Source organism: Grammomys surdaster, unplaced genomic scaffold (assembly GCF_004785775.1).
Source record: "Grammomys surdaster isolate TR1022 unplaced genomic scaffold, NIH_TR_1.0 181, whole genome shotgun sequence".
NCBI lineage: Eukaryota > Metazoa > Chordata > Mammalia > Rodentia > Muridae > Grammomys > Grammomys surdaster.
Genome location: NW_021604626.1, coordinates 1,483,828 through 1,497,269, shown reverse-complemented (window position 1 = coordinate 1,497,269; position 13,442 = coordinate 1,483,828). Strand labels below are relative to the sequence as shown.

The window sequence follows — 13,442 nt, the reverse complement described above, 5'->3', positions numbered from 1 at the left end:
TTCATTAACTTGAATTTGCCCTTGGTAAGACCACCAAAGAAAATTAATGGCTTCTAGAGCTGAACAGTTTAAATCTTCTAAACAGTCCAGTTTGAACTCTTCATTGAAACTTTTAAAGCATTACAAGAAACGTAGGCCATTGGACGTTATCAAATGTAAAACCGACACAGTATGGGCCAGTCTTTGGCGCGGCACACGTATCCAGCTTACAATACAGGGTAGTGGCCAATCCTTTGTGGCACACGTGTGCAGCTCATGGGACACAGCAGCACCTACAAATGTCTCTGTCTCTGTCTTAGGTACAGAAGGACTGGGATTCAGCATCACTTCCCGAGACGTCACTATAGGTGGCTCAGCTCCCATTTATGTCAAGAACATCCTTCCTCGAGGGGCTGCCATTCAGGATGGCAGACTCAAGGCAGGAGACCGGCTAATAGAGGTGAGTGGCTTCTGGGCAAGGACTTCCGGCTTCCCTGAAAAATTCCATTCTTTGGGAGTTAGTTTGAAAATGTTTTTGTGAAATAGAAAATTGTGTGTTTTTAGCAGGGATGTTGCATCAGAAAACAGTTTGTTTTTACTGTATGTTTCCCCATGTTATCTGAAGATAAGTTACCTTTATGTCTAGATTATTTATGAATACTAACTATATAGATATTTGGTTTATGAGGCCAGAATGTATCTTGTCATTATGCATGTGCCATATCTCTGTGGTTGCGACTTTAGACAGCTTTATACTTAATGTGTGTCAGCATAAGCAAGTCAACTACTTAGACAACAGAACCAAGATAGATAAAGTAAACATGGACAGTGTGTCTTGAAAGGAAAGGCCAAAAGGTTGGCATGGCAACCTGGACCATGAACTGAGACGCAGCATCCGATGCCATCAGCAAGGAACACAGATTTTAGAAATCTCCTTTTGATGTTTATGGTTTAGCTTCACTGGTATTTAAGGTCACTGCAAAAATACACATAGATGTAATTTCTGATGTTGGAAGCTGTTCAAAAGAAAGAGGCACCAACCAACTCAGAACTTAAGACCTATTTTTCTAATGAAACTCAATTCCACACTCATACTAGACAAGTGCTTCTGTACTGAGCCATGCCTCAGAGCACCAAGCCACAAGCCTACAACTGAGCCATACCAAAGTGCCCTCACTGGGGATTTTAGGCAAGAGTTCAACACTGGGCCATTATTTTCCCTACCAAACTGTTATTAATTTATCTATTTATTTGTTTGTTTATTTTTATTTAAGTGATTCTTTTGGGGGATTAGTGTTTACCTTTTAATGATAAAATATTTATTCTTCATTTTCACTGAAACTTACAGCGTTTGTGCTAAAAGACTCCTGCTGTATTTTCCTATTTGGCTGTTGGAAAACCAGTTGCCCACAGGCTGTTCAAGTTCTTGTAGTGGTTTCATGTTGATTTGACCTTGTGGTTGCTGTCTGTTTACGGCATGTTTATGGCGGTTGCAGCTCTGGTTTATGGGTGAACAGTAAAGGATTTATTGCTTCCTCACTGACATCTGGCTACCTGATCAACTTCTTTTATGAGCCACCACCAAAGGTTCCACGGTTACCTGGTCATGACCAAAATTTGCACAGAAAGACTCACTTACTAACAAACACAGTCAGTTCTGAATCTCTGGCTTGTCTTCTTCTGCTGGTCTGGACAAGTTTGTAACTAAAACTTTTCTCTTTGTTTTAGGTCAACGGAGTAGATTTAGCAGGCAAGTCCCAGGAGGAAGTTGTTTCCCTGTTGAGAAGCACTAAAATGGAGGGGACCGTGAGCCTTCTGGTCTTTCGTCAGGAAGAGGCTTTCCACCCAAGGGAAATGGTGTGTAACCATAAGGCAGATGGAAGACTTCTCATGCCTGTGAACCAGTGACCTAGGCTACCTACTCAGTGGTCAATGATGTTTGTGCACACCTGCCATAAGGGGTCTATATAGTTTTTATTTTCTTCATAAATAGCATTCAATGCAACCATGCCAGTTTTAACAATAGACACCTCAACTATGTGTGGATGAGTGCTTAATAAACAGCTTATAAGAAGGGTTTCAGGGAAATGATGTGTTTATCACTGTTTCTTCTGCTTAACCCTGTTAAACCCCAAGATGTCAATTATTTCATAACTGTCACCCCAAAGGCTATGCTCGAAACACTGCCATCTTCTCCCCTCATGTGACAGGTTTTCAGGTTTCAGTTTTTTGTAGTAAATACAACCTAAGCAAAGTTAATGGTGCTTCCTGTTTGATGGATATAGGGAGGCTTACAAAATTAGCGTTAGGAAAATAAAGGCATGTCACAAGCATGGGTGACCTTAGTCAGAAAAATATAAACAATGGGCACTATTCACAGCTCACCTTTGCCCTCCACACTGATGTTAACCATTAAGCAGACTCATCGAAATGATTTTGGTATGAATAAGATCCAGAGCATAAATGTAGTTCTGAATACACTTCTGGAGAAAATGTTATTTTTATTATTTGTATATGAGTTTTATGTACTTATATATAAAATTGACTTGTTTGGAAGAGTCATCTTTATCTTTTGATGTGGTTAGAAGGTTCTTTTGGCTCAAGCACAAGTATCATCTTAAATATTCCGAAGCAGATTTGACCCGAGCCATCTCAGAGGTTTGATATCTCCTTTCAGCTAGCTGCTAGCTTTGTGTAGCCCTGACAAGTGACAGGATTTAGGGCTACAGTTCCCAAATCTGTCACATAGACTTGATTCTCTTGAATTATGCATTGTGATGCATCATGGCTGATACATTCACTATAGAAATTAGTTGTTTATTTAAATAACTATTAAAAATAAAGCTAGATTTCAGCCATGGGTGTCCAATCTCTTGTTACACACAGTCTTACTTGACTTTATGGGGATTTCAGACCCTGATAGGGTGATAAGTGAACGCTTGTGCGTCTTGTTTATTTTGAATAAATTATGAAAAGTTCGTCATAGTTGACAAATGTTTAATGCATCATGTCTCCATTTAAATGCCATTTTACCAGGTTTCCTCCACTCTTATCCAATTTTGTGTTTAAGATGCCACCTGATCCTAAATCTGGAATGTCTCTATTCGATTGCAAATGAGCTCTCTCCAAAGCACCAGCCTCCACTGGGCAGGCAGGAAGCCCCAGCTCTGCCTGGCACTCTGAGGCTGCATGTTGGCCTTACTGAGCCTGCCAAACTGCAGCATGGTTCTTCAGCAGTCTCACAGGGGAGGGAGAGCCAGCCTGAGGTTATGCAGGTTCTTCTGGGCCAATTTGGATCTTCCAGGCTTCTGTTTCTCTCGTCTGCTGCTCTCTCTCCCCCTCCCCCTCCCTCATTTAATTTATTGCTTGTGAGCTTTTCATTAAGGACAGGGCCAGTAGGCTGTCAGTCTGTTATGCCTGCTGCAGCTGCTTTTTGAGACTTAAAATAATAACATTTCTGAAAGTCAAAGGAAGTGTTTAAAAATAATTCTTAACTCCAATTAATGTAACTCTCCTCTCTGTCTCAGTTCTATGGGTCTTAATCTAAATACTTTTTAATCAGTGTTTTGTCTTTTGTTAAAAATTAAATAAAACCAAATTATCAACCTTTCATGGTCTGCGTTACATGGGAAGAATTACATGTGTTCCCCGTAGAACACGTTCTAGTATCAAGTGTTTTCCACTATTCGTACAGACTGTTTTTTATCCATATAGCTGTCAAATGGCCTTGAGGTTTAGTTGGGGAGATTGGGAAACACATTTAGAAGTAGCAGCATATTTAGATACAGAGTTTCATGAGGTTTCTTTTCCTGTACAGAGCTTATGAGATAATGTGAGTGAATGGGGAGACTTCTGTTTAGAACTGCTGAAATCTGGACCTAAACCCTGACAGTCCAGAAGACAGCCATATGTCAGACCACTTACAAAGACCTTACAATGTTTGCAATGTAAAGGAAACAATCTAATTTTAAAACAATCTAATCTCTTTTAATAAAGCATTCTGACCCTAGTCCTTGATGATGAAAGTCAGTCTTTACTGATGTTACTCTTTAATTCTTCTAGAATGCTGAACCAAGCCAGATGCAGACTCCAAAAGAAACGGTAAGAAGCTTGTCTTTAGAGATGTTTCAGTACTTGCTAATTCACTATGATACTTTTTGTCCTGCCTCTTTACCAAGGTGATCTAATTTTAAAATAGTTTTTATTTACCTCTATATTGGAGGGGAGGCTTGTCAAACAGGCATAAAAAGGGAGACATCAGAATTATTTTCTGTTCCTTTGTACAATATGGTGAGGTTAAGTGCGTGTAATATAAAGTATAGTCAGGATCAATATGGTGATATGTCAGTGATTAACGTAAGCATAGTTGTTATAGTAAAAAAAAGGGCAGGGGATAAGGCAAGCAATCTGGGCTCAAGTTCAAATACAGATGCTGCTCAACTGTGTCCATTTTAGAACCCTAATCTGCACTGGGAGCTAAGGGTAGACTGTATTCTGTCTGTTTATAGGCAATATGTTGGTCTCTGTGATGATGTACTACGTGGAAGAGAGAGAATTTAATGCTGACAGTAAATAGCCATAAAAGTCAGGATCTTTGCATATTAAAGGATCTTTGCATCTTAAATAGCAAATAAAAATATTCTCAAACTCAGCCAAGTATGGTGGTTCATGCCTTTAACCCCAGCACTTGGGAGGCAGGAGTAAGTGGATTTCTGTGTGTTTGAGGCCAGCTTGGTCTACATAGTTAGTTACAGGACACGCAGGGCTATCTATGTAGGAGCCCAAGGTAAACCAAAATCATCAGAATATAAGGCTTTAATCAGACTTGATTTTTACAATACAGATACATAAACAGTCAATGCCAATAAATAGAACGGTGTTCTCAAATATCTCATCATTTTAAAACTGGATGGCAATAAGACCTCAAGGCAAAATCAGGAAGTAGCATCAAGAATATTACACACCCATGAGTACAGGTTAGAGAGAGACACAATATTGAGGTTTTGGTTGTATAATGACTCAGCCAGTGATAGCCAATGAAAACCACAGTGTTATCACACACTGAAGATGTCAGTGAGAGAGGATAGCTGAAGAGATTGTTCTATTTGAAAAGACAGTCACTGTGGCAAAGATAATGGAAAGCTGTACAGTGTGGACCAGCAGAGATTGTCAAAGCACAGGCAAATGGACCCTCTAACTCCAATGAGCCATTCTGGAAATGAACATGTATGTATATTTGTACGTATGTATGTTTGTGTCTAAAGATGGCATTTCAAATTAGTAATAAACTGTGGCTTACCCAGCCCTTAGGATAACTACCTGTTCACTCTTAAAATATGGTTAATTTAATTAGTGCTGGGCTCGGCCCCACATAAATACTGAACATACTATCACAGAGCTGAACTCACAGCTGGCCATTCACCTTTTCAAGTTTGATGCTTTCTTTACCAGCCATCCCAGTAAATCATAGTTGGTCCTGAACTTAAACATCCAAAGTCCTGGAAAATCTTGACCAAAGGAAAATGTCAAACTTTTGATTTACTTCGGATTAAAAAATACCTGTGACTTTAAAAAGCTGACACATAGGCAGCCCCCAGCTCACTAAGGGGCACAGTTCCACAGGAGGGCAAAACATACATATAACATCCTCTTATCTCAGTTTCCACAAGAAATCAATAGGTGACTGGAGAGCTTGAATGCCTTATCAGATAAAAATCTCTGTAGTAGATATTTTATCCAAACGTTAGCTAACAGAGTGTTCGCTGCAATGCTGGATACATGGGTATGCTAAATGCGTTTCGGGATTGCAATATCTTCAGCTTAGAATAGGTTTACCTAGGTGTAATTCCACTGTGAGTCAGGGGACATTTATATTCTCCTACGTCTTTATGTACATATTTATTTTTATCTTGTGATTAGTATTATCCATTGCTATAGCCGTATCCAGAAGCATTTGCTGTATAAACACGGAAAAAAGGATTTTTGGAACAGCTGTAGGGTGATTGCTTCTCCTCTGTGGCTCTGAATCTTCCTGACTTCTGTGGGGTCTGCAAAGCATAATGTGATTAGAATCCTTCATCTGCCCACACCGATTCTTATCGAGTCTTTTCGGGATGTAGAGGCATTGTAAAGACAAACAGAGCTGACTCACTAAGGAATTAAGTTGGAATTCCTTATGGTGACTTTACCGTGATAATCACTGCTTAATGTTTCTGACAGATTTCCCTCAAAATGTTCTCATCATTTGTTCTCAGCTGTCTTTGTAGCATAGCGATAAACTTTGTACATTTTTTTTAACTTTAAGATTTTATTTTATTTTTGTTGAAGTCTGTAAGTTATAGGCTTCAAGGCTATTCTGGATTAATTACCTTATGTAGGTTTTTTTTTTTTCTTACTGTCAGAATTTCAGAAAGTTCTCTTTGTCCACCTCTTCTGTAACTTTAATTTTTTTTCTAAACCTATTTTTAATGATGGTTCTTAAGCACTTTAACCTCCCTGTTAGCCCACCAGAGGTAGTGAAAAAGAAAGGATACAGGGGAAGTGGACCTGTTTAGAAACGTTCTTTGGAGCAACTCCTGTCTGTATTGTCTGGAAATCAGCTGTTCGGTTCACAGGTTAGCAGTGGCAACTGGATCCACTCACAAACACCTCATGGATACACTAGCAGTCCAGTTTAGTAGAGTCGGGATAACCAACATGAATCAGCAGTGGTGGCACTACTTAGCAGAGACAGCTAGGCCTCAGCCTCAGCTAGAGTCAGCAGAAGGGACCAGGAGGAACACTTGGAGAAGTTCTTGTCTGTGTGTCTCTCTGGGAAGTGAAGAACAGTGAAGACACAAGACCCACAAGAGATGCACAACTAACTCTATAAACAAGCCTAGCTCAGCCCCCGTCACTGTCTGTCAAGTCCTATTTATACACCCTCCTATCATCACCTGTCCTCCATGGGTGTTGCCTCGGCATGTGTGTCTGTCTCAGCTGTCTGCCAATCAACCCGAGTCTGCTGAAGTGGCAAGAAACTGCAGCATACCACCAGAAGTCTTTTCCGGTGCATTTCTCTCTATGGAGTCCCAACAAATGGAACTCAACTATGCAACGCAAGGTAGACCAATACATGCGTGTTGTTAGCAAAGAATCCTTCATCACCTGTCCTTTCATATGCTTGCTTGAACAGAACATTCTTTCACCTGTGTCTGCTTCAGTGAAATGTTCCTTCACATGTTTGCCCCAGCAAAACACCATCCAAACGACTTTCCGAAGAACCCTGCAGTTTCCTCTTCATCGTCCATTGGTAGCACTCTGCCACGTTGAACACCTGTTTCACTCTTTTCCCTCCACAAGGGCTTCACACTGTTCTCTGTGTATAACGTTTATTCCCCTGAACTGACAGTGAATTATCTATGTAATTCTCCTTTACTCCTGAATGTCTCAATGCAAGGACATTTTCTTATGTAGCCGTGCTCTAGTTGTCAGAACCAATAAACCGCCCTTGGCTTTACACTGCTATAACTGCCCACAGTAGTTTATAAAATAAACGAGTAAGAAGTCAGAATGGCCCTCTGGGCTCCAGCCCAAGCCAGGTCATGGCATGACATTTAGTCGTGTGTCCGGAATCTTAGTCTGGAGTGGCTCTTTGGTGTACCTTTGTTTTACATTTCTTTAGAGAGCACATCTCTTTGAGAATATCCCTTCACTTTGGTTTTTCTGATTTTTTCCCCCCATCGGGTACTTTTCTGGGCAGATACTGGAAGTTAATAACTACTATTGTTATAAACAAACAGAAAATAGTCTTTAAAAATATTTGCCCTTCATTGGATCAGGAAATAACATAGGAAGTCCAGATGTATGATTGTGATTTAATAAGCAGACCTGGTAGTCCCAGCACTGGGGAGATTGAGGCAGGAGGATCGTTGTGCCAAGTCCTGCATAGGGTACTATGGGGTAAAGCCAGTCTAGGAAACTTGAAAGACCATGTCTCAAAAAACAAAACAAACAAACAAAACAAAGCAAAAACAAGTGGAGGAAGGGGAACTGGATTGTGGGCAGAGAGGAACAAAGACAAAGATTCTAGTGTTCTTAGTTCAATCCCCAATAACTACAAAAATAATAATGAATAAGCAATGAATCTCAGAAAGATGGGCTCAAAAAATGAAAATAGAATTCATCTTTCGTCTCTATAATAAAAGCAGATAGCATTTCCACAAATCTCTCTGTACATAGCCACAGTTGGTTATCAACTCAATATACAATATGCAAACTTAGAGGCTTTCAGATTGTCTTCTATAAATGGTCTGTCTGTTTATGCGTTCACCTGTCATTCCAGGGTGTACATATATATGACTGTCCTTCCTTCCTTCCTTCCTTCCTTCCTTCCTTCCTTCCTTCCTTCCTTCCTTCCTTCCTTCTTCCTTCCCTCTAGTAGCTCAGGTTGCCCTTGTTCTCAGAGTCTTCCTGCCTCAGCTTCCTGAGCTCTAGGGTTAGTTTTGCACTACCATGCCCTGCAGAAACCCATCCTGTTCAGCACATTGTTGAATGTCATAGTTGTGAAGAGTACCTTTAACAATTGGATAATTGTTCCCAGTCAATTTATAGCTTTTAATTAGAGTTTGCAAAGGGGGGTTACCTATTGTTGACCCATTCTTTCTTAGAGAATGGCTTGCTCCCCTCTCTTTTGAATTTGAGGGATCTTTCCCTTGGTATGGATCCTCTAGGGATCTACAGGCCAAAGACTCAGTGGAGCAGGACTCCTGTGTAAGAACTTTGTGAACAGTAGTGCCAAGATAAGCTGTCACCATGTGCTTCTCCTGTCTTACAGTGCTCTGTATCTATGACTTTTTCCTTTCGTTTTCTTCGCTATGTTTTATGCATTTCATCAGCCCAGAGATTTGATCGTCATTTCCCCTTCTTTAGGAATGGATGATGTGATTAAGTTCACTGTATATTCACAAGTCAGGATTGGATAGTCAGGGTCTCAGCTACTGGGACTAGTGTTAACGGAAGAGAAAACACTAGGTAGGGAATGCAGAAGGCCACTGACCATTTTTCTTCCTCATTGTACATTCTCTTCTCTGAGGATAATGGAAAACTTGATAGCTTTCACAGGATGCATTAGGCAGGACCCCTATTTCTAATATGGTTGTGGTTGGGGGAGCCCTTTGTTTTCTTTGTTTTCAATTTGCCAATGGAGAAGCATGCAGGGGAGAACTGCAGTCAAATTTGATGGGAACTTGTTCATGCTCTACCAACATATGTACACAGTAGATACCCATTGCCCACATGCATGAGAGTGAGCAGCAAAACCAGCTTGAGCAGGCTGGAGAACTTTGGTTGAAGGGACACAGCTTCAGGCAGCACAACAAGGAGGTGGTTTCTACTGTGTCCGAGCACAGAGGTCCCTGCACTAGCTCAGCATTGTGGGGATTTTTATGATGTCCCATCTCAAAATGGTTTCTGAAGAGCAAACTTTTAAAAGTTACTGCCAAAATAACTAAATTTCTAAAAATCTGGTGTTAATTTCAGTCTCGTTCAAGAGCCAAGCAGATTAGTAATGAATTGCTAATGCAGCTGACAGTGCCTCCCTTCAGTGTTCTTAATGACAATAAAGTCTCAAGGTTTGATACAAGAGCCATAAGAAAAGACCCTCCCACCCCACCCCACCAGTGGTCTCTTGCGGTTTTCATAGTAAGTGCAGAGCGAGGCGGTGGGGGAGCACTCCCATCTTGATTAGCCTTTTTCTTCATGAATTCATTCAGCTCCTTGTCTTGATTTTTCAAGTAGGAAAAAAAAATGAGAATTTTAAGCTTTTGTAAAATCATTATGGAAATGTTGGCATCAGTAAACATGAGAAAGCCAAACTGAAGATGTAAATCCACCAATGACAATTAAGGTCCTCTGGATTGGAGAGAAGAAGTGGCAACGGTTGAGTTCCTGTGTGCACTAAACACAGCTGTGATTCCTTGAATTTAGCAAGGCCTGAGAACCTACAGTGTCCATGGCCTCTCAAACGAAGCATTCTTAATAAAATCTATTTTGTCTCCTAAGTGTTTCTGAATTCCACATACAAGGGGACAGTGGTGTGGCTTGGAGGTATTGGCACTGTTTTTTTTTTTTCTTTGATCATTGAAATCTACCCATGTGGGATATCCTTTTAAGCATTATTACTTTGGTTGTTTGTCATGCTGATATGAATGTAGGTCCTTTTTACATGTTTGCTAGGCCAGTGCTCTTACACTGAGATGCTCTCAGCCTCCAGATGGTATATTTTTACATTTACAGTAAGACTGCAATAGTCACTTATAGAATAATTACCTAGTGTTTTGGTTTTCATACACATTGATTAAAGAAATGAAAAATGAAGTGAACATTAGCATTTATAGAGCATTGCATGAGTATAAAGATATTTCTGTAAAATTGTGATGTATTAATATTTTGATACAGTTACCCGACCTTGGGTTTGTCTCCAGTTCATTAGTTTTATTGATTTGAACTGTAATTATTCTCTGGGAATATTGTAAAGATAAAGTGATTATAAAGAGTGAAGAAACTCAATCCAATGGTAAATATTTACTTTATATAAACACTGTCGTTTAAACATCTATTTTTCATTTTTTACTGCATACTTTTCATGTTCTTAAAAGGTTGTAGTTTTATATCATCGAAAGCTGACTCCTCCTTACTCACTGTTGGACTATTCTTTGAAATGTTTCCAAGAATGTACTCCTGTGTGGCTGGGCATGTAGGCCAGCAGCAGACAAGTTCTAGACTGCCTGTCATGAGTCCCCTGTTTTATCACCAGTGACACACACACACACACACACACACACACACACACACACACACACTAAATGTCAGCAAAGTGGAAACATTGCTTTATATGTAACATTATTTTGGATTTTAAGGTTTTAAAATAGCACCTTGTTTCTATATAATCACAAGTAAATACTGTTCTTCTAAAAGCTAATTTAATTAAGACAATCAAGAGTACATGTGAAAACCTCACATTCTCTTTTAAGTTATTCTATTGTTACTTGATTTGGCCTCTTAGAATATATCAAAAATTGGGTAGGATTCAAAAAAAAAATCCTGTTCCTATCCTCTATAATAGCCAAGTTTTATGAGTAACACAGAGTTGTTTGAAAGCTGTCCGTTTAGGATGACAGCTCACCACTGTAACTGATGGTCCATTTTAAATGACTAAAGTGGATGCTGCAGCAGTGTTTCAAAGGTGGGAAAAGAGGAAGAGTACATTGCATGTTTCACTGGGGTCTATGCATTCTGAGACTGATGCTACAGGAGAGATCTAGATTTCCACTTCAAATGGCAGATATTGAGATGGTGCTGTTTGCCTTGGAGGGGTTGCTGAGGACCTGGACAGCAACCTGTCCTTTCTCCTTGGGTGATGAACTTTCATTTAGTAATAGAATAGGGCCTCATACCATACTCCATTGCGTTGTAGATTCATTTTTCATTTCTTCCTCTGTTTTAAGGGAGGTGAACAAGGGTTTATATATCCTAACTGTGTGGGATCTTGAAAGTCTTTCTTTGAGCCTCTTCATTTAGGAAACCAAAGAGTTGTACATAGCTAATTAATTAAGCCACGATGCTTATGTGATATCTACCAGTGATATGATGTGTGATTGCAAGATTATAGAATTCTCTTCTTAGATGTTATTTGGTTCTATATTGTCTCCCAGATGTTACTGGTTATAGCTAAGCACTGGTCCTAAACCTGAACACCTTTCCTGATTGGCTTTGTATCGTTGGAGTTTTCATATTGCCCAAGCATAAAAATGCACCCAGTATCAGTGAATATCGAACTAACTACTAATGACAGTGGAAATCCTCCATGCAAAGACAAATGGTTTGCTTATCTTGACTTTTTTTAAAAGTTGTTTTACATAGTAAAGACAGAACAGAACAAAGGCTTTGCAGACTAGCCCCAGACTTTAGGAGTCTACATATATCTCTTTTGTGTTACCCCTGTGTCTCTTAGAATCAGTTGCAGCTTTGGTGGAACACTGATATAAGCATAGCCTGAAGCTGCTCATAGTCAGGCTCAGGTGTAATCTTGAAAGACAGCTGTAACATCGTCATGGATCCTGTCAAGGAAGGAAATCTGCCTATTCTCATTAGAGAACTTGTCATTAAAATCTTCCGTGTAGTAGCTAGAGAAAGAGGTATTGATATTTTAATACCCTGTGCAATTCTTTTCCCTTTTAGAAAGCTGAAGATGAGGACGTTGTTCTCACACCAGATGGTACCAGGGAGTTTCTGACTTTTGAAGTTCCACTGAATGACTCAGGATCTGCAGGGCTTGGTGTCAGCGTCAAGGGGAACCGTTCCAAAGAGAACCACGCAGATTTGGGGATCTTCGTCAAGTCCATTATTAATGGCGGAGCTGCATCTAAAGTAAGAACCTGTCAGTCTTGTTCAGCCCACACCTGCTGGTGGGGCTTCTCACCCACCTCCTCTCTGGCCTACACATTCTATTAGTGACATTTTCTTTCTTTACAGAACCTTGCCTGGACCATTTAAGGCATGGAGCTCATTATTCTAACTCTTCATTCTATCTCGGGTGACCCTTAATCTGTATGTAGTCTTCTTAGCTCAGTGAAGATGACATGTGTAAAGGCAACATGAGTCCTGGGCTGGGGAGAAGGTTCCTTTTTCTTCCTCCTGCTGGGAAGCCGTTTGTTCCTTCTAAGCCTAGTGAGTTTCCTGTCTGTGAAGAGCAGTTTTCTACAGTCATCTTGATCCTCATGGATCTCACTTATAAACCACCGTGGTGGCTGTACCTGAAAGCAAGCAAGCCAGTAATGATTACTTTGTGTCCTTTGAGTTAGTATTCCATTTAGTACAGATTATAATAATGGCTCAGGAATGTCTAAAAGACTGAAATAGACAGAGGCTACAACAGCTGCTTACGATGAGATTAAAGCCCCCATATCCCTTTTCCTTTCCTTTTTTTTGTTTTTTGTTTTTTTTAATTATTTAAACTTTCAGAAAAGAAGCCTCTTGAAGACTACTCAGCAATTCTCACTTTCCTTCCACACAGGATGGAAGGCTGAGGGTAAATGACCAGCTGATAGCAGTGAATGGAGAGTCTCTGCTGGGCAAAGCCAACCAGGAAGCCATGGAGACACTGCGGAGGTCCATGTCCACCGAGGGCAACAAGCGCGGCATGATCCAGCTCATTGTGGCGAGGCGGATCAGCAGATGTAACGAGGTAAACAGGGGATGTCGCCTGGGAGAACCGTCACTCATCTCTGTGGCCCGCTGAGATTGTCAGTGAAACATCTTGTTTTCAAACATTCTCTCATGTGACCCAGCATAGTCTGAACTGCCTGTGACTTTAAACTTCAGATCCTCTAGCTGCACTTCTCCACTGCTGGGACTCCAAGTATACACCATCATTTCTGGTTATGCAAAAGAAGGGACCAAACCCAGGGCTTCATGTATTCTAG

The 13,442-nt window shown here is 40.3% G+C and overlaps 1 protein-coding gene across 13 annotated transcripts in view; it reads left to right on the top strand.

The window, feature by feature from the left end:
• Nucleotides 1-13,442, top strand: part of Pard3 (par-3 family cell polarity regulator) — a 556,386-nt gene that overhangs the window by 316,583 nt on the left and 226,361 nt on the right. For all 13 annotated transcript variants that reach the window (XM_028767780.1, XM_028767787.1, XM_028767783.1 and 10 more), the window contains exons 10-14: nucleotides 300-439; nucleotides 1,708-1,836; nucleotides 4,042-4,080; nucleotides 12,199-12,387; nucleotides 13,034-13,204. In XM_028767780.1, coding sequence (XP_028623613.1) covers nucleotides 300-439; nucleotides 1,708-1,836; nucleotides 4,042-4,080; nucleotides 12,199-12,387; nucleotides 13,034-13,204 — 668 coding nt within the window. The remainder of the gene's footprint in view (nucleotides 1-299; nucleotides 440-1,707; nucleotides 1,837-4,041; nucleotides 4,081-12,198; nucleotides 12,388-13,033; nucleotides 13,205-13,442) is intronic.